General features: G+C 39.4%; 2 protein-coding genes across 3 annotated transcripts; one reads left to right on the top strand and one right to left on the bottom strand.

The window, feature by feature from the left end:
- The first annotated feature begins 444 nt into the window (after positions 1–444).
- LOC145485440 (uncharacterized) lies at positions 445–5356 on the top strand. Of its 2 annotated transcripts, none has more exons than XM_081464109.1 (5): positions 445–1018; positions 1394–1522; positions 2357–2503; positions 3146–3651; positions 4660–5356. In XM_081464109.1, the coding sequence occupies exons 1-5, from the start codon at positions 445–447 to the stop codon at positions 4906–4908; spliced, it is 1605 nt and encodes a 534-aa protein (XP_081320235.1). In that variant the 3' UTR covers positions 4909–5356. The 2 variants fall into 2 exon arrangements, with proteins under 2 accessions (XP_081320235.1, XP_081320236.1); XM_081464110.1 differs by having other exon boundaries at positions 518–1018; positions 3188–3651.
- Positions 5357–5451: 95 nt separating this feature from the next.
- On the bottom strand, positions 5452–21379 carry LOC145485715 (uncharacterized). The gene is made up of 2 exons (XM_081464337.1): positions 15267–21379; positions 5452–8101 (listed from the first exon to the last, which is right to left on the bottom strand). Exons 1-2 carry the CDS (start codon positions 16443–16445, stop codon positions 6905–6907), a joined length of 2376 nt encoding a protein of 791 aa, XP_081320463.1. The 5' UTR covers positions 16446–21379; the 3' UTR covers positions 5452–6904.
- Between the last annotated feature and the right edge of the window lie 790 nt (positions 21380–22169).

Raw genomic sequence — 22169 nt, 5'->3', positions numbered from 1 at the left:
GCTGAAATATTGATAGAAGAGAATTTGAACTGCCACCGCTGAAAACCATAATTTGAGAAATGTTTTCCACTTCTGGACAAGGATTTGAATCATTTGGAACATTTATCTCCTGTCAACTACATGTACATTATAAAAAATAAATTACGCTCGTTGCGAGAATTGCATTGAAATCACATTGAATTAAATTGAAACAACAGAGACCATTGCCATAGCAATTCAACCAATTTGCCAGGCACGCATGTGTTGTGCTGTTCTTTATGCTTTTCACTGTTTGCTTTGTCTCCTCATTCATTTTCATGTTGTTTATGACACCACTAGCTTCTATTGATATACTGGCGCTTTCCATTCATTGAAAAACTTGGAAATTTCCAGTGGCGAATGGAACAGTGTTTTGCGAAATTTGCAAAAAAAGGACTGCCTTGTAATGTAGTTGACAGGAGATAAATGTTCCAAATGATTCAAATCGTTGTCCAGGAGTGGAAAACATTTCTCAAATTATGGTTTTCAGCGGTGGCGGTTCAAATTCTCTTCTACCAATATTTCAGCAACGAAGACAGATCACAGCATCTCGAGAACTCGATGAGAATCTCGCGTCATATCGACCACTTCCAAGTTAACTGGTGTCGTGTTCGTAGAGCTCGAGTCGACTTGGACTCGCTGTTGAGACCTTGTTTCTACAACATCTCGTGGAATGGAGAGTCACCGAACCGCCAGCTACAAACGGATGCCGCTAAAAGTTTGATTTCGTTCTTTGACATTAGACCAGCGGGTCAGTTCAGCCGCTTTAGCATTCAAACCAAGACTCGCGATGGAAAACTGAAGCTTATTGGCGGCGACTCGTGGCGTGTTTTGCTTCGCGGTCCGGCCACGGTGTCACCCACTGCTTTTGATCACGGAAATGGTACATACGAATTTCTCTTTCTAGTTATGGACCCGGGAGTATATAAGTTGGATATCACTTTGGACTATAGTTTATGTGATGGATACCGCGATCCGCCGAAAAACTGGTTTATAGTTGGTAAGTATGTATCATATAAGTGAGAAAGTTTAGTTCATTGCGATTGGCCAAGAGCAGGCAAATTTATCGTTAATTTTTCATTTGCACTGTAGCGCAAATTAGCACAAGCGTTCGCGATTGTACTTATTTCAGAAAAATAGCTTTTGTTATCTCTGATTTATTAGACGGACTAAGTTAAAATTTCGTATGCAACTTATAAATTTGGGAAAATGGACGACCTGTAAACAACCACCCAAAAAAGTGTGTAAACATTTACATAAAGGAAATGGAGTCAAATTAAACTTTTTTATATACAGTTTTCTCCTTTAATCTGGAATCTGTTCAAGTGTAGTGACTTAGGGAGAACTCCAGTTGCTAAATGACGTTTTTCTTCAGGGAATTCTCACGGTAAAGTGCAGAAAGATGGTACGCTTGGTGTAAACCGTGCAAAGGAAGATTACCTTCTTCAACCGTTCCAGAATGGAAAACTCCTCATGATCAGTGTACCGTTGCCTAGTGATGGTGGTGAGTGTACCACGTGATTATCTCAACTTCCCTCCACCCCCCATCCCATCCCCGTCATCTTCCTTCCCTCTCTCTCCCCCTCTGCTTTTCAACCTGCCTGCTCTGGTTGAACATGAGTTCAAGAAAATGCAATTGAATACCAAGTACATTTTTTTATTAGATAAAGAAATTCTTACCAATGACAATTTTTTTTAGTGGTTCCACTTGAGTGACACATTCATCTGTTTGCATGAAAAAGCCGTTTACAGCCGACAAACCGCCATAAACATTTACAATTACACAGGCAATGGTCTCAAGTGGTTATCCTTTATTTCTAGCGTCAGTTTCGTTCCGCAGCTTGTTTTTTTGTGATAGACAAGGTCACGTGACAGATTTCTTCAAAGGGCTTGGTACCAAATCCTCACTGCATATTCATTACCTCATCCCATAAGATTGTTATGGGAAGAGTCCGCGACTGATGAGGCAATAGGCATGCAGCGAGGATATGACCAGATAGGAACTTGGTCAACAGCCACCAAGGGAGGTTGGTGGGTCGCAAAAGATGACTGTCTTTGTGGAGTACAGGACGAAAAGACCACGCTTCAAGCGGAACGACCAAATTTAAACTCCAGATGGCGTACAGCATTACCGACGCTACCAGCATGGGCGATAACGGGGGAATTTGAAAGAGTAACAGCATCTTTTGAAATGGGCTAATTAATTGTGCAGTGAGACTAGTGAAAAACAACAGCAGTAGAAGGATCTATTAATTTGTGTACCTATTAATTTTCGGAGTTTGTTACTGCTAAACCACCCTCATTACAAACATTTCCATGTTTTTAAATATCTTTATAGGAACCCATTTAATAAACAGGCTATCAAGGCGTTCTGACAGTACAAATGTTTCCTTTGGCCTTGACCTGTCGTGTGGTATGAAATGCAATTTTATGTGGGATGGCTTAGGCCGTTGGCTGGGAAGAAATTGGAAGCCATATCTTAGAGGTAAGTGTAGCCACTGAAATGGAATTTGAAGTGAAAAGAGGCTCTGATATTTGGGAATATAGTTTAGATCCGACTGAAAACTGCGAAACTTTAAACAACAGTAAGTTAAAATCATTTCGACGTTGGACAGGCAACTTTCTAAACAGAGTGTAAATACGTGAAGGATAACATTTATTAACGAGGCTATTGTGTTTATTATCCTTCAAGTATTTTTCGCAACAAGCGCAGTTTTGAAAATTGGGGAATATCCCTCGGATATTCCCAGTTTTCAGTCACGTGACGTGTTTAGACCAATCGCGCGCGAGCGAAAACATTTGATGGATTATATAGCCTCCTTTGCTTTAAGATTGAGCTTTATTCAGTCTGTGGAAACCGTTCGACAAGGAATGCATATTTTCTCGAAAAATGGAAATTATAGTAAATAGATATAATAGGTAAGTTGTTTTATGTTTGAACGTTATTTTGTTAAGACTCGAAATCTACAGTTTACTTTAAGTTACCTCAATATGCATATTGGCGCGAATATAGACAGATATAGAGTATCAACAAAATACAAACAACTTAACCTTTTTTACAGGAATTCAACTGCAATGAGTAATACTAGCAATAGTCTTATGGTCTAACTTCTTTATTTATTTCCAGGGATTTCAAATGATCCCCAGCTTAAAACCTTATCTTCTCCAGGTCCCAAACTTCAAACATTGTGGATTTTCGGTGACTCACAAGCTGAACGATTGTATCTATCAATAAAGAATGGAACGCTGTGTAAAGAGATCTTTAAAACTTGTAATCTCACTAAAATGTGGACGTACGCTTGGCCGAGTGTAACACCAGTAGCCTGGGACGACAAGGACTTTAATCCCCAGCAAGTTGTAGATCTTGTTCGAAGAGTTCTGGAAAAACCGGAGATGAATGAAAACAGCGCAATGGTTTTAAATCTGGGTCTACACTACATTCAAAGCACAAGTCTCGCAAATTATCGCCAACTGTTGAATGGAGTTATAGATCTTTTAAATGAAAGGAACGCAGAAACTGGTGATTCGAAGCATAAGGCACGTATTATTTGGAAAACTACAACATCTATGAACAAGGAAAAAGACACAGGAAGCCGGTTAAAGAGCGACTGGCAACGATTCCTTAACTTACCGGTAAGACGGCTCTGTACTGTAAAAGTCTCTCCCCAACCCTCTCTCGTTCTACATAGTCGACCTTGCTTTACCCTTCATGCTTAGGACCTCCGAGTTAATATCAGATGCAATCGGGTAGGACAACATGTAAAAACTAATGTCCAGGCACAAAATATATCTACCCCTTGAAATACGAAATTCCTATAACATGGTGGAATGCTGATATTCCAAACCACCTAGAGGAATGGATGATGGTTCGAAAGATCGTGGGTACATTTCTCCTAATTATTGTCAAGACAGAAAAAACTTGCCTCGAATAACTAGGAGGTTCGCAAAATTGAGGGTACAAAAAATTCCTGTAATTCCTATGAAAATTAATTTTTAAAGCCTATAACGGGAACCTGAAAATAAAGTTCCTTCCACCGTGGTTATTTTACCGTGGAATAGTCTACCTCAAAAGCTAAGACATTGTAATTCTCTGGGTGTTTAAGAAAGAAATGACCTCTGGCCTTTATCAGGCTCTTTTAAGGTAAAGTAAACTAGCGCATTTTATGATGATTTGCTATTTTTGCATTGTACTGATGATGTAAATGAATACGCACAGGCTCAGATATAGTTCCTTTGTACAATTATCCCTTACCCAGCTCTCCGTATGCGAAAGACCTCCCAAACTAAACAAGTTTTTCCAGTAAGGTATCGGTCTTACACGGTCCCCTCCCCCCAGCCCAACCTAGTTCTTCATGCGTAAGGTCTTTGTAAATATTCTTACTCAACAGTTTTCTCGTACGTTTCCACTCATAAGTAACCTTCATATTGTTGTGAAAAGCTGTAACGAAGTAGCTGGGGTAGTCTGGGATGAACTAGCTTCCATTGGGGGTGGGGGAGCGATGCTCCTAGACGCTGTATGCTACGGAAGCGCTTCCTACACGAAGGCACGGCGCAAGCCTTCTGGCTCCTCCGATCCCGGGCCTGCGATGGACTTCTCTGAATCATTCATATCTTCACGCATATATACTCCTTTCTTTTCAGCGAGTGGGACTCTACAATGCCTTGGCCACGTCCCTTATGTGCGGGGCTGGCTTGGAGGTCCTTGATGTTTACCCATTTACTAGGTCCTATCCAGGAGGTACCGGGGGACCCGACGTTGCGCATTACAAGGAACATGACACGGTACATTTCAAGTACCTAGCCATGAAGCCTCTTGATCTATTTTTGGAAGATTACTTTCTCGGCAAAGTACCACTTCCTATAGATCTTCAAAATTATCAATTTTCTTGACTTCGCGGGCCTTACCAGTTTTAATTACAAAGGCTGAAACTCTTAACCTCGAATTATCCTTTTCAAGATGCAAATCAGTTATCTCATATTCTTTGTCGTAGTATCTAAATGTTGATTAAATTTTATCAGTCAGTTTATTTTTGAACTACGCAATCGTTTCTTTGCCAAATTTAAGCTAATATTTTTTTTTCTCAGGCAATAAGCCGTGACAGAGCTGGGAACATTTTGCCTAATAGGGAACCCGAGTTACGGAAGGCTTACGAGCGAAATCTTTCCGCAGCGGGAAGAACAAACCCACGGAAGTTTTGCTTCCAGAAAAAGTTTCTCACAACGTTGTAAATTTAAAAGGAAAAATCACTCATTGAGTTGAAGGTTTAGTTGTTGTCCTTGAGAAGGAGAGTTTTGATACCCCTTAACAAGAGACAAAGTGAAACAGTAGTTGACCAGTTTTACCGTAGTTTGCCTTTGTTTGTGTTGTAGCCATTGCGACTGAACTGTAAGGCGTCAATGGTTCTAGGTCCCATCTATCTCTTAAATGCCTTACTTCTCTACCGTTTGTTGCCCAAGACTAAGTGCATAAATGGATATTGGCGAAAGAAATGCTGAAGGTTACGAGGTAAGAGTGCTATGTGAAGGTGAAAATCTCTATCTACAGTTATAACGTCTTGATAACCTACAAATTTTCGTTGGCTAGCATTCAAAGAAATGTAAGAAGATCGTTGGGGAGAAATTGATACTTTGAGCCTGGAATGTGAGTGATCAGCAACAAATTTCTCTTCACAAAACTCGTTCGCATGTTGTTGTCAAATTAGCAGCTAAGACATTTAATTGGGAAAGGCTCAGCGCCACCCATAAATTTATAAATAATAAGGTGGTTCTGAACTCTTCAGAACATTCGATGGCCACTTGCCATCTCCATGGCAACTAAATTTAACGTCAAACGCATCTGATTCTGTTTTACAGAACGTTCTCTGTCAGCATCGTCCACTTAGCCAGCTGGTGTAGAGTGCCAAAAACGAGAAGGTTTATTTAATTACTAAGAAAGAGTTTCTCCCTTACAATAAAGCAGTTCTATTTTATATTTTTGTTTTTATCTCTCTGAGCGCAACCAACCACTAAATCGGCATAACTTCCGAACTAACTTTTGCTATAAGCCCTAAAATCTAGTTCAAAGCACAGAGTTCGATAAACGTCCAATATGTGTTCGTTAAATCAATTCTCTTCAAGAAAGAGAAAAGTTTAACACGTCACTACAAAAGCATTTTGATGCATTTGCGTTAAATTCATAACTTGTCAATTCTGTCAATTGAACTTAATGGAGTTAAGATGTTTATTGTTTCACAATTCTACATTACAAGACTGTTTTTCATTTTGGTACCGCAATAAACAGTTGATGAGCAGCACCTCCGTGACCCAAGATCACGAGAGCTTTAATTATAGACAACAGGCAAGTGAAGTCGTAAAAAGATGTCTAGTGAAAGCTTCCTCTGCCTTCACGTGGTTCTCAAGTGCGCGCGTCACTATTTTTCGTTGATAAAAATCATGAATTAGAGTTTTCCGTTGAGTTGAAAGAATTTCATACATAGAAAAAAAACATAACTTGGTACATTAAGTTCCTCTGCGCCCCCTTTCGGGGTTGTCATCGCCAGGCGGAAAACTTATGGAAGGACGATTGCACGTGACACCCTGACGAACTTGAAGTATGAATCACGAATCATCCATAACGCTTTGTCATTTATATCATCAATTTGATGTTTTTCAAGGTAAATTAACCGTCGTTGTGAGTTTGTGAAGCTGATGATTCGAGTGTTAACGCTTTGACATAACAAAGTCAATGCCGGCGCAGCCCGCCAGTTTCTATAGAAACTAATGACTAATTTGATCGTCCAAGACGTATTCTTTTTCTCAGCTCAATAACGTCATTTACTCAGTCCGTTTAAACAGACTGCTGTCGCAAATTATGTTTAGTGCTGTAAGCTTTTTTGTGTATCATCTCTCAAGGAATCGTCTTGGCTCTAGACCCTGCACCACCCCTTTGGCTTTCGTTTGATTTGCTCTCGAGTGCCCTCCCTGGCCTCGATGTATTACTGTCGCTGCCAAGATCCCTGTTGCTTCTTGAAGACCCCTGGACAATATTCCTTCTTCTCCTGGCATGTGCAGTCCTGGACGATGCTGGAAAATTTCGATGTCCGTTCCGATGGCCACAAAAGCAAGATAACAGTAGCCGCTTGAAAGTCTTTCTCATCTCAGCATTGCGGTAAGCATACACCAACGGATTCACCATGCTGTTGGAATAATGCATCCACTTTACAAAGCGAACCAGCCTCAAAATGTCAGGGTAGGGTGGTAGGCAAGGATAGCAAAACTCTGCTATCATATTGAGGACGAAAAACGGAAGCCACGCGATCACAAAGAGGCCTGCGATAACCGCAATGGTGGCGGCGATCTTAGCCTCTTTTTGCATGGGGCTCTTTGATGTTCCTGCAGGTTGGACCCTCGCTCGCGAGGTACCTTTTGCCGTCTGGAAAATGATCGCATAAATAGTCAGTATGACGAGCGCTGGGAGAGCAAAACACGTGGTGAAAAGAATAACGCTGTAAGGTTTCTGCCACTTCTGCTGCTGCACGGGAAAGAGCCCCGCCATGATGAAAGCGAAAGACCACGCCACAGCGATCATGGCGTAGTAAATCCACATGGAATACGATCGATGGTTTATCGGGCGCGTTATCGCCAAATATCGCTCGATGCTGATGGCTGTAAGCTGCAAAACGGAGGCGCAGCCGGTGAATATGTCCACGGTTGAATAAAACGTCAGTAATCCTTGACTATCGACGCATGTCAAATACTGTTGACAATACGAAAAGTATATCCAAAGAGGGATTGATATCAGCCCTACCAATAGGTCCGATACGGCCAAACCTACCAGGAACGTGTTGTTGATGGTCCGTAGCCGTGAATTAAACCTAAAAGCTGCAATGACGAGGCTGTTTCCGAGAATTACAAACAACGCCAGTAGAACGTACACGATGGTTGCAAATATTATTTCCACCTCGCCATGTGGCAAAGTGGGAAGGACTTGTGGCGCGGGAAAGGACGTGGGGATTCGGGTCGTTGAAGTTGAATTGTTGCTCATTCTGCCGTCAATCACAAGTCGTCTAACTCGTTCATCGTCAGGGTTTCTGCCTTGGTGTGTTTGTTTTCACCTAAAGGAGGAAACACAGTCGAACAGAGCGCATTGAAACTTATGAAAATATTGACTTAAAAATGCTTAAATATGATTGAACATCAATACACTCGGGAATTCACCACAATGAAGAAGTTAACACCCGTCAAAACATTACTTAAGACTTTGCTAATGAGAGCAGCCATGCATCACAAAAAAACAATTAAAGAATCTTTTAATCGACTTTTGCAGGTCGAAAACATGAGATTACTTTAGATGAAAGTAGCCACAGCCGGTAAATTCGTTCATGTAAGGTAAACCGCCCGTAACAATGAGTTTTCAATAATTGATTTTCAAAAGCTACCCACGAGTTTGGTCCTATTGATAAAGGGTACCGACTTAATCCTGACGGAGATTAATAACAACTGCCTGTAGCCAGAACACATTGATTTAGTTGCCTGGCGACACCGGCGACGGCAACATCACTGAAAATAGCCCAACTTTTCGATCAGTTTTTTACTAAATGTCTTGTTGCCCAAACCAGATGTATTACAAAACCTTGAAATCATGAAACTCAACATATCATTTGTGAAAAAGGGGCTTTATAACAACTTTCTACAGCACAATAACAGTACCATATAAAGGTACTGTTTTAACAGAATTCATTTGATCGGTCCAAAGAAGATTACAAGGCAGGCAACTGATCTACAGACTAACCAGTCAGAGCTGCTGACTCAGTTCAAAGCACCATTGAGCTAACTCAGAATTATTGTGAATTTAAATTTTGGTTTATAGCTTTTCAGAGAGGATTCTCGGTTTACATTTTAATTTGTCGTTTATTTTTTGATTATCACTTCTGTTAAACTCGACAAAGCGCCGGCAAATTATGAGGAATAATTCTGTACAAAAGAAATTAAAACCTGATTAACTTTTAATCTCGTCTTATCGTTAATCGGCTTGCTTCTCTTTACTTCTTCCCGTTTGATAACAAATTAGAATATACCACTGAGGAATATATTTTCACGAGGAAAGACGTCTCGACATCGAACCAAAATCTTCTGAAAAACGATAAGCAGACATGTGCTAAACGGGGAAAATGTTTCTGCTGATAACGTACTCATAATTTCAAAAAGAATGAAAAATAAGCTAAAAATCAACTTTCTCGACCTTCGATCTAAGCGTCGACAAAATGAAAATAACATGACGGCCGAAGTGAGAGAGAGCAAGCGAACCTCTTTTCTCATCGAAAACTTTTTCAGCACAGTCGCTTTCAAGCACTCTTCACAGAATTCGCCGTTGTATGTTGTTGTACTAGTATACCTTTGCTGCAGTTTTCTTATTAACAATGACTTTGCGTGCAATTTACAATAAAATGCTACTAACTTACATCCATATTTTTCTCTCTTTTTTCGTCGCGTTACCATCTATGTCATCAATGACAGTTCGTTTTCTCTTAATTTTCCTGCTCTTGGAAATTCTCAGAGCTTCTCTGCCAGCGAATAGATGTTGTTGCTGCTGTCGTCGTAGTGTAAACTGAAATAACTTCGAGCTCTCAAAATAACTGGCGTTTCTTCCACAAATCGGATGCAGCCAAAACAGAGGTAAGTTTAATAACTAGCGAATCGATTTGGCGTGAAGTTAATTGACGGTCTCTTTGTAGGAAGTGTGTGAGCTGTCAAAACCTACTACCATTTTCCCAAGTTTGACATTTTGGCAAATGAACGCGCTGTCATTGACAATTTTCTAGCGAAAACAAAGAAAATATTTTGAGATGTGCGAAGTAAAACAACGGATGTAAATAATTTATCTGATACCGTGAATTCATAATGTGTTTTCGCTAAGCAGTTTAATTCGCTTTTTATCAAACTAATTAGTTGCGATTCGTGTTAACTAGATGAAAACACCGCGGGGAAAGTCGACTCAAAGTCATGATAAAGAAAACTCGCTAACATTTTCGCGGCTTAAATAAAAAAAACACTGTCTGGCACCTTTACTTTAGGTGCTAAACGAATAAAAACAAGGCCTTGAACTTTCAAGGAAGGTTTAGGGACTTTATGTTGATAAAAAGGTGGACAGTACAAGGGGACACTTACAATGTGGAACAGGAAAGCTGGTGGCATGGAACTATACGGGCAAGCGAAATTTGCGAAAGACAAATATATGTCTGGCGTTTTTAATCTCCATGAATAGAGCTGCCAAAAAATTATATTCAAATGAAAAACTTCAACAGAACTGTCCTTGCAAACAACTATCTTTGTAAGGGCCCCGCCCAAGTGACTATTGTGTATTCGGATTTTAAAGACATATGTTCTTGTTTCCTCTAATTCTCGAGCGCATTGTCGTTCTGGCATCGGTTTATGCGACATTCTTTTGTCTTACAACAAGGCGGAAACGGAACTTTCTAGAAGAATACTTGACATCGATAATTAATTCCTCTTATCGGCTTCTTTCAATAATGCAGCGCTGATGCTTGAAACTTCCGACTAAAAAAAGGACATCATAAACTACCCGGCTTTGCCTTTTGTTTCCGCTTGCATCACATTTTCTCCAGATTAGATTTTTCGTGTCATGCAAATGCTGGCCCTACATGTGTCTTACACTGAAAAAGACAATATTTGCAATTTTCTTTATTGTTTTTTTTCTGGAGTTTCGGATGAAAAGTTTTATGTCTTAAGTTTTCACAAGCAAATTAACGAAGTGAAATAATTTCCGTGAAATGTTTACCTGAATTATTCTGCAAAGTCTGCATTTTTTGGAAAGAGGTATTGTTGATCAAACGTGAAGGTTCGAGATATAAATTTAGTGACAAGCTAGTGTACTATCGGCTTTCAGTTTCGACAAGTTTGAAATTAAAGTAGAACAAAAACAAAGTTCGAGGTTAGCTATTGTTGTTATAAGTTGTTCGTTGTCTTCCCTCACTTCTACGAATCTCAGAGACGTCTGTTCTTCTTTTGATCTCAGCATTTTCAATACTTTGTGAGAGTTGCCGTTGATTTCAAAGTTGAGTCTGTTATTTGTGATCGTCGATCCTTGATCTTTTGCATTCATTATCATTATCATTATCATTACCAGTATCATTATCATTATTATTATTATTATAGATATATGATTTTTTTTTAACCTGAGTTTATTTATTTCCGATATTTTTGCTTTTCCTGCTAAATTTTTTGCCTTCTGATTCTTTACTTTGCCAGCATAATGCTCGCTGCCGCTGAAAAGGTGAAAATTGGCCAATGCTGATAAAATGTTATCTAATTCTCGCGAACTCAAAAGTTGCCAAAAGAGGAATTGCAACATTATTCTGAGGGCATGAAACTCTCGAAAGTGAGTGGTTCTAAACATGTTCTATTTTTATTTTCTATTTTTTTAACCAAAATGATGATCAAACAAAGAGTGTCTAATAACAAAGTGTCCAATACCAAAATTCGCTTGCCGTACACTTGATGGGGTTCTTCTATTGAACATTTTTTTATGTATTTCCAAAACAGTTTTATAAATGACTTTTTTCCTCGAGGTTTGGCGACGAGATGGTAAATTTTAACAGCAGGGTTTGCTTCTCTAAATCCTCCCTCGCATTAAACTTGTTAGAGATATGACGCTTGAAACAGAAGTACCCTCCCTAAACTGGGACTGTAATCATACACGCGATTAAACAAATCGATTGGACTTCCGCTGAGCGTCCTCCGATCTTGTTAATTACTGAACCAATAACACATTACCGATGTTAATCACTCCAATCAGAGTGATATGAGCCTGGTGACTGAACCTACAGCTTTCCCCACAAATCCAAGCAGAAAGTCACAAATAACATGAATAAGCAACAACGCAATTTTTGTCTAAAATCTGCTTTGCATTTCCTTACGACAGAGACTTCTCACTTTATTTCCCTAAATGGATATGTCTCTTAGAGGCGCCACCTTGATTTGGTGACAAAATTGCACTAGCGATATCTAAGCTTATTAACCTTGCTGGAAAAAGAGGCCGCGGTTCTTTATCGACGTAATGTTAAGATAAACTGTTTCATTCTTTCCTCTTAAATGCTCGGTGCCTTTTATTCACTTACAAACAACGACAATTGAATTTAAGGATTGTCAAAGACGATTTTCTCCGTGAATTATTATTTCTAGAGGCAAAGTAATATGAATTACAATTGACATAAACCGTCGATAAAAGATAAAAGAAAAAGGAAAACCAAACACTACGGTTATGTCAAAGAGGGTGTAAAGAAGATATGATAGCCGCGCAAATTAAAAAATCTCACTTGACCCAATCAAATTTCGTTCAATTAGCTTGCAGAGTAGATCGTAGATCGTACTTTTTTGAAACTAAAGTATTAGAGTTCCCTCCTGCTGGCAACGCCAGAAAATTTTTCAGTCCGTTCCCATCTTAGCTTAATGATTGCAAACATTAAATTCAGAACTGATATTGCACCCTCAACATCAGCTCTCTTTGAGCAGCTTTTCAGGGACGCGATTCGTGGTTGCCCCAGTTTTCCAGAACTAGGCAGCTCTAAAATTTCTTTGACTTCAAATTAATCATTAGCAGTTGTCATACAGGTGAAATTAACAACAAGATGTGTATTGCGTTCTCGCCATTATACTCAGGTCCTACCATCAAGTATTGAATTTTTATCACACTTAAACAAACATTATCCTCAAGTTTTCGCCAAAATCGCCATTAATACGCACGCTGAGAAACCATTGCTGAAAGGAAGAAGGCTCTTTACTCCGTGCAAAATTGAGATCGAAGCTAGAGAAGAAAGAAAAAAAAATTCTGACCTTTCAGTTCGGCGGTATAGCCAAGACGAACAATCAACATATGCTTTACTCTTAACATTCATTCGGCATGTCGGTCGTCAAGGTTAATTCCCAGATTCTCCTAACGACGAAAAGCGAGTTTCTTTTCACATCAAATTGGTACACACGTGGCTTCTTTTAAGGCTCTTTTGCGTTTTAAATTTGTCAAGGCAAATTTCGGCCGTCCACAAAAACTTAAACTTTCAACGCGCAAGAAACTTCTCGTTCGTAGAGCAAAATTCGCACAAAGCTCGGAACAATGACATATGAAGTCTTAATTGATATCCTCTATAAACTGTGCTTGTATAAGGCGAACAAAGATATATTTTTTTCCTTCCGGCAATATAAAAATTAATTACCTACCTTGAGTAGAAAATTCAGAATACTGATCACACCAGAATCTGGCCATTAAAAATAAAGATCAGTCAATGACAACTTTCTTGTCTTTTTTTTTTTTTTTTTTTTTTAAATACTTGACATAGAAGGAGGTTTAAACATAGCACCTGTAAATTCTACTAACAAAAAGCCGAAACGTTTATTAAAAAAATTATATTTACACTAGTTTTCTTGTGGTCCAAAAACTAATATTTTGATTGAATTTTAACAAGTTCCCCTGCTATTGATTGGTCGAAAAATGGCTTGAAAAGATCAGTTGTGAAACGTTTACACAACAAATTAACGAAATTTGAAACACATGAGTAAAACTTTATCGTGATAAAGTTCTCACCAAAATCACGGACTCAAAAACAGCGCAAAAAAGACCGGAAAAGGGCTAGCGCGCCGGGGAGGCGAATTGTCCAGTGACTGTTTCCCACACTATGACCCTGGTGAGTTATACATGAATGAAAACGGAATGCTTAAACCAGCGTCACTAACAGAGGCAATCACGAAAACTCATTAATTTTGGTATAAACACATTAGCTGTTTTATCACTTTTTTATTCTCCATTTCGAGTGCTTATCGCACGTGACCAGAGTCAGATTTTCTCAAAATGAAAGAAATGATGAAGAGAAAAGTTAATACCAGTTACTACGCTCGATCGTCTTGACGTACATATGGGTTATTGACCGAGCGTGAGGTTAAGATGGCTGGATATTGGCCAAGTTTGCTTGTTTATGGACCAAGACGGAGTCAAGGTCCATAAACTCGCAAAAAGTGGTCAATAAAGGATTTATTATACGGCCTTCAGAGAAATTTTTCTTGCGGGACACAGCGGGTAGTCCCGAGTGGGTATGATTACAGCCACTCACAGCACAGGATTTGGTTCATCTTGCCCGCTCATGGAGCCACATCATAAAACGTTGTTCTTGATCTACTAAAGAAAAAAGGCTTTATCAGGCCAGTGGCCAAGTAACAAGGAGTATTTCTACTTCTAGGAGTATTTCTTCCTGATCGTTGTCATTCTGCTGTTTTCTTAGGAAAGACACTTTACTCTCACAGTGCCTCTCTCTACCTGGGTGTATAAATGGATACTAGCAAATTTAATGCTGGGGGTAACCCTTAGAAAAATTAGCATCCATTAAGGGGGGAGTAGAAATACTCCTAGTCGCTTTATGCTACGAAAATTGGATACACGCATCGGCCTGATGGGACACTAGGTTAGAATCGTACGCAGACTTTACCTTGCCCATCGACTTGTTCTGATCGCCGTGATTTAGTGAATATTTAAAATGGGATTCATGACGTCACCTGATTGCTGAGTCATAAGGAAATGCGGCTATTAATAGTTTTGTTATGGTGATTAACGGTTTGAAAACAACTTAGTTAAGACGTAAGCGGTTGTTAATGAACTCTGCTTATTGTCAGTCACAAAGACAACGATTGTTAGCTAAAACAAACAATTTAGCTTTAAACATCCAGCTTTATTAACAGCGCCTGCTTTAAACTGATCTCAAGATCGATACACTGAACCAAAAATAACATGCAATTGACAAGAGAAGACTTTAATCGAAGAGTCTAGAACAATTTTTGTAAAGCATGTGCTGAAATGAAAATGATTTACATATTTTAAATGTCTCCTTGAGGGGACAATAACACAGAGTTCAAATCGAAATAGCTATAGTTTTTCATGATTAGATATGACCTAAATAAGAGTAAAGTAAGTAAATACGAAACTTGATATTCCATTTATTTCACAACTCTCTGAAAGTTAGGATTGCCATCATGTTTCAAAACAGTTTCATTTTCTCCTCGATAACCAACTTTTACCTTTGTAATTAGATAAACAAATAAACACTTTCAGCTAACCCTATCATAAAGATCTGTATATATTAAACTCATAAGAGACTCTATGATACTTTTTTATCTTTTGAGAGCTCATCGATAAATTCGAACCAAAGTTTTAAAATTGCTGTGTAAAACAGGAACCAATTAAATGAAAGACGTTACAAATAAATTACAACTGTTTTCTTTTTGCCTTTCTTTGGTGGTTTTGTTGGGGTCTTATCTTTTATTTTCTCGTCAAAAACGCGTCTTTCTTCGGAAGAAATAACATTCCTTAACGAAATGGATTGCTGACGCTCCTGAGCCTGACCTTGCATAATGGATTGGCCAACTATATTTCTTGTCCTTGCCAAGCCCACATCGCACGGTAAAAATTTGCTGGCAATTTTCGCCAATGTTCGCCGCATTTCAGTGTTCCTGTAGGCGTAGATATAAGGATTAACAGCACTGCTGCTGTATTGCAAGAATTTCAGAAACTTAACTAGGTGTAACAGTCCCTGTGGGGACGGTAGGCACGACAAACAAAACGTCGCAATGACTGTGACCACGAAGAAAGGCAGCCAAGCGACTATGAATAGGATTGTTATCACTGCCACGGTAATGGCGACGTTTAATTCCTTAATGGCCCCTCCAGGAGTGTGCCCGCAGCGCGTCGAGGAACTCGAAAGACGTCTCCTAGCTTGAAACCTGCTGATCTTGAAAATATAGCAATAGCAAGTCACGATTATCACAAGCGGGAAGCAGAAGTAGGTGAGAAATAAAAATATGGTGTAGGTTTCCCGCCAACGTGGCGTTCTTGCTTGCAAGGGTTGCAAGGCGGCCATAACAGTGGCACTAAGCCATGCTACAAAAATCATGGCGCAATAGACACGTCGAGGCATTTTGCGATGAATCAACGGCCACTGCGCCGAGATAAATCGCTCGAGTGCGATAGAAGTGAGCTGTAAAATGGAAGCGCAGCCGGCAAAAACATCAAAGCTGATGTACACTGCATAAGTCGAGAAACAGTAACCAGCCATGATATTGTCGTGCGACACGACAAACGTCCAAAAGGGCACCGCAAAAGTACCCACTAACAAATCACTGGCGGCAAGGCCAACGATGAAAAAGCTTGTGGCAGTTCTTAGCCTGCCATTTGTCGCAAATGCTGCAATTACAGAACCGTTTCCCAGTACTGTTAGTGGTACCAGAATTGCGTAGCATGACGCGACAACCGCAGAAACTGGTGAAGTAGTAAAAGCCGCAGAGTCCTCGCACAGATCATGGTATACTGGACTGGTCGAAGGAAGCCCAGAGTAAAGGTCCAGAGGATTAATGCTTGAATTGTTGCGTCGGCTTTCTGGAAGGGCGGCCATGGCAGCAAAATGAAGCGATGAAATATAGTTTAGTGGTCTTTTGTTACCATATGTTTCTGTAAACAGCTTTCATCTTCGACCAGCGAGTAGCATTGCCTGAGTGAGATGAATTTCCTGCGCGCTTTTATCTGCTCGAAAACTGACTTGCTTCAAATGGCAGCTAACCTTTACGCGTGAAAGATCATTTTTGATTGAACGCCTACAGATTCTCGAAATTCTTGTGTCGGGCGAAGAACCAGTCAATCAAAACATCACGGTTTACAAAAGAAAGGTTATCAAAACACTTTGGAAGACGATTTAAAAGAACAACCTGCAATAAAACGTTCCATCATCGGCCATGCACACGGCAGCCGAATAAAGGTATGTATCGTCTATGAATCTCGCCTCAGGGTTGACTTCAACCTACCTCATGAATAATGGGCAACTTAAAAACTCGTCATGCCTAAAACGCGCTTAGAACAGGACGGAGCCCATGGCTCTTCAGAAACTTCTGTTGCCATAACTTAAAACTGGAATAACTCGTCACTAAATCTTGAGACATTTGATCGTTGCCGTTAGGCAAACATTTGACCAATTGTTCTCAGAGTTCTCTCAAACAGCGCAAACAAAAATAAGGGAAACAAACACATGACTATTTTTAAAGAATCTGATTGGTGCAATCAAGAGGGGACAAAGGGTGAGAGAATTAATCCCCGGTCTTATGAACACCTACGCAGTACTTTTGGTGCTGGCTACAATTGAAGATTAAAGCAGATTTCTATTAAATCTACATTCTTTGTTACAAGACAAGATACCGCGCTGATTAAAATCCTTTCTGCTTTTAGTTCGCAAATAGATTACTAACAGGCTTTTGAAAACGTTGTCAGTCTTAATGCGACATTTGAAGAGGCGGTGTCTTTGAAATTTTGGTATTGGATTGATTTGGTATAGATCCCGACATGTTTGAAAATGTTGAAAATGAGCATGCGATAACTGTTTTCCTTTTTCGTAAAACCAAACAATTTCTTAAGCTTTTGTGTAGTTCTCTCTTACCCTGTACATAGATTCTTGCACGATACGCCAGGAAAGTACATAGCGCACGAAAAACGCGAGTCAAAATGTCGGGTAATCAATCATTTCGCCCCCGCACTCGCGCGTTGACCACGCGTGTAACATCACATTGTGCCATCCCAGAGCATGTAACTTCGCTTCTAATTCTAATAGGCCCTTTAAAGCTAAGCCATCACGAGACCTACTTTTCATAAAATTATGGGCTATGACTTAACGCATGCCAGAAATGGAAAAAGGATGTTGAAAATATCAAAATGGCCAAGTTTGAGGCCTCCATCATTAACGAATGAAATTTTATGACGGTCTGAAGTTTTTAAAAAATAAGATTTGTATGGAAAACGTTGTTGGAGAGCAAGGCCTTGCTCTCCAGCAACATTTTCCATACAAATCCTCTAGATTTTCCGAAAATTCAAACTGTCGCATTAACTTACTCTTTAATTCCAGGGGCCTCAAATATGGCCATTTTGGTATTTTCGATACGCTCTTTGCATTTCTGGCATTCTTTAAGTTATAGCCCATAATATAAAAATTTTCTTGGAAAAAAATTAGGCACGTGACCCCAGCTGCAAAGGGCCTATTCTCGACTCTGAGTCAAAAGCTGTTCGTGATCAGGCAGAAAGATGTAACCCATCTTTGTAAGTTGTAAGATAAACAAATTTAAGAAAAAAACTGTGGGAGAGACCAAACTAATAATTGCTCGACACCATCAACATTAAATATTATCCGAATTAGTTAATTTCAACTATATTCGTCAAACCTCAAGAGAAATACCTACACAGCCTACATCTCATTAATCCCCCACATATACCTACACAGCCTACATCTCATTAATCCCCTAAATATACCAAGAAATCTGCGCGCGCTCAACGGAAAACGTTAGCGTTTTTTGATATTTTATGACGTCAAAATGAGCACAAAAAGCAAAACTGATATTGAATTTTCTCGCTTTTCCTTCGGTGAAATTCCGTAAAATTTGACAGACGGGTAAAAAATACTTTACTGTACTTGGAGCTCGTTTTACAAGGAAACCTATTCGACCAGTTTTTTCGTAGTGTTAAAAAAAATAAATTATCAAAAATCTAAAAACTGTCTTTGCAAACCCTACTTTTTTCGTGTCTAAAATTCGTATCTCGCTGGGTTTAATGTACTGTAAAAAACTTTGAAAGATTTCACCAAAGGAAATTCGAGGATATCACAAATAAAGCCATAAAAACGGTAAAAACGCATTTGTTTGGGGATTTATAATTTAAGATTAAAAGCCAAGATTTTAACGGAGATGATAGTAAATCAATACATCACCATTGCTTATTACATTTAATAAGTTTGAGAGGACTGGGTGTTAAAACGAATGCAAAGACAGCTTTCAAAACATAACACTAGCGCGCGGAACACGATAAATCAGAAATCTTCGGTAATCTTCCGTAATTTTCGGAAAATGTTTGGCAATGTTCGTGTGACCTTCGAATAAGTTTTGGAGAATCTTCGGAAATCTTCGAAAAGAAGTCGGAAATCTTCGGAAAATCGTCAAAAATGTCGTTATCAGTATGTCTGTATAATAAACAAAATAATACATGGTTGCTTGTAGATATGGAATATCTCCTCTCGTGTTTAACTTGCGCGAACAAGTGAGATATCGAGTTGAACACTCGAAGAGATATTCCATATCTACGCGCGCCCATGTATTATCCTCGTTATATCCAAAGTGACCTAGAGAAAACTATATCTACGCAGTATTTTTGGCGAGGGAATATGAATGTACAAAGATTTCAGTCGTTAGTAAACCCTAAACGGACTTATTCCCAATTGAATTGAAGTGAAACCGATGACAGGAACAGTGAGAAATAGGCTTGTAGTCGAGTTCCTTGCGGTTTCTTTGTTGTTCGAACACATCACGAAGCAGACTTAACAGGTACTATGCTATGCAATATAACTAAGGCGCGAATTTCAGTCGACCTTGGTTAATGCGGTTTCAAACAAAAACGCATTAAGCCTAATCAATCTAGACTATTCTTACCTTAACTTTCTTTCGAGAGAAGAACCATGTTTTGAGTTGACGGCGAGAGAAGTAGTCTCGACTGGTGGGTTGCAATATGGGTGGAAGCACGTCTCACCTTAGTTATATACTCAAAACAATATGGGTATTAGCAAAAACCATCTGTTAGTTGCTGTCAAGCCCTATATTTAGTACTTATGTGCTGTGATCACAGGTTATTTTGTTAGCCAAGGTCAGCTCACATTCGTGCCGTACTTGTCAAGTACTTTTAGACTGTAAGTACTTTCAAGCTGATTAAAATGAGCTAGGTCATGGTTTGGGCATCCTGAAAAGCTTAGCCTAAATTTTTCAAGTTCGTCGTTTGTAATCCGTGTCAATCTTCTCCATCCTTAATTAACCATCCTTGTTCCTTAATGGTTAATCTCCTTAATCTCCGTCATTATCTCTGGTGTTTTTGCGTCTCAGCAAACTACTATATTTTCAGATTCCCTTTAATTTAAAGGTAATTTTGCACGTGGCCAAAATAACTCAAAATATCGTGAATGAGCTCCTTTAACATCAGCCTTAAACGCCTCTTTCGTTCGCCTGAGAGACTAAGAGTTAGCTGTAGACATGTGTGTGGTTCTCTTGCGACCTTGGACATGACCGCCTTAAACAGACTGACTTGTTGTAATTTATTAGGCCATAACTATTGCTTCATTCAACGAGTAAGTTTTGGTTTTCTGATTTAGTGAGTACCTTGCTTTGATCCATCTGGTTCTCTCTTTGCGAGAATTCCAAACGTGCCATAACTTGTACACCACACCTTTCATGCAAATCAACAGGTGTGCCGGAAATTACCTCGGCTGCAGTGATATAACACAGAGTAGAAGGAATGAACTCTTCAGTTACAAAAGCGGAAGACTCGCTGGTGCAAGTTAGACCCACACGGACTATCAAAGAACACAATAGCTGTTTTTCATCGCCTAAAGAGTTATGAGATGATTAAAATACATACAATCAAACGTAGTGCTCATTGCTCCCTGCTACTGAAACATTTTACTGGTATTCTTAAAGTCGTTTATTATTCATGATGTTAGAAGTCAATCAGTGTCCTCTAAGGACTCTTGTCACGATGAAGAGACTAAAAAGCCCAAGAAATAGCAATTGAAAGTCATGCATTTCAATTCAGTAAAAAAAAAACTAATGCTAGATATTTCTCACAGGCCAAGGCTTCGTTGACTGACTACGCCGGAGAAATTTGAAAACGCAGCTTTATTTCTACGGTTACAAGGAAAATATTTGATACGTTTTCAGAGTGAAACTCAGTTTTCAAATTTCTCCGGCGTTGTGTGGACACGGCCCAAGTACATATGAAATATTTGTTTACGCCTGCTATCGCAGATTTGGACCTCGTTGAGGTTATGATGTTGGCAAGCAAATCAGCTGTTCACACACGAGCTGAACGAAAGTTTGGCTCAAGCGTGCTGCAGCTCGTCCAACATAGGGTTGACATAAAATGACACAGTTTTCACCCAACGTTACAGAATGACTTTAAATCAATGCCAAAGAAAAATGCGGAATTAATAATAGGTCTGTGGGGGTCGTAAGACTGCCAGAAGAAGGGAATTCATAGAAAATAATGAAATAGGTCGATCATTTCGTCTTCCTCTTCTTCTCCTTCTCCTTTTTTTTTTTTTTTTTTTTTTTTTTTTTTTTTTTTTTTGCTTTTCGCGACCGGCATTTCCTTTCAAGATGACATGTCTATAATTCGATACTTTAGGACGGAAATGTCGACATTTTAGCCGATTTCCAACAAGCGTTTTTGTCTAAATGACGAACTATACCTAAATCTTTAAGTTGGCTCAAATTTAGGCAATTTATATTGGTTATTGACCAAGCGTGAGGTCAAGATGGCTGGATATTGGCCAAGTCTTTCTTTGCGTGTATATGGACCGAGTCCGTAAACACGCAAAAAAGAACGACGCCAATATTCGGCCATCTTTACCGAGCAACCTTGCGTGGTCAATAAAACATTTATCATATGGAAAAAGAACATTATTTTCTCGCGGGACACAGCGTGTAATCTCTATCGCCATCTTGCCCGCACAGCTAAGCCAATCACAGTGCAGGAGTCGGTTCATCTCGCCCGCTCACGGAGCTACAATGTAGCTGTATAATGAGAAACTTACTAAATAGTTACAGAATTAACCGAAATATCAGAATAACGGCTTACAACCGTAAATGAACCCAGAAAACACTGGAGAGCCAAAAATAAGCATGGATAGGCAACATTGTAGGAGGGGGATGAATAGGTTTTCGGATCGACGGATTTGGCCTTAAAAAGCGCACGGATTGTGGATTTTTGCGGGAAATCGAGCGGATTCGCGGATTTTGAAAACACAGTGGATCATGGATCAGCTGTGAATTTTGGCCGGATTCCGGATTGTGCCTGTCTTGATATTCGGACCTTGGGTCCTAAACGAAATTTGGATCATAGATCTTTCTTCAGCCTTGGTCGGTATGTTAATGAGTTCATCCAAATTATTTCTTTTTTCGAACGAAGCTCAAATAAACTCAGGTGTGAGACTGCTATTGGAATTGCACTGTACTATGATAATCATCAAGCATGTTGTCTTCTTTACTACTTGTGCGAAATTAACAATGGCATTCACATTTACCATTTTACCTTTGAACTTTTA

Source organism: Orbicella franksi, chromosome 4 (genome assembly GCF_964199315.1).
Source record: "Orbicella franksi chromosome 4, jaOrbFran1.1, whole genome shotgun sequence".
Classification (NCBI taxonomy): domain Eukaryota; kingdom Metazoa; phylum Cnidaria; class Anthozoa; order Scleractinia; family Merulinidae; genus Orbicella; species Orbicella franksi.
This window is presented reverse-complemented; position numbering and strand designations above follow the sequence as displayed.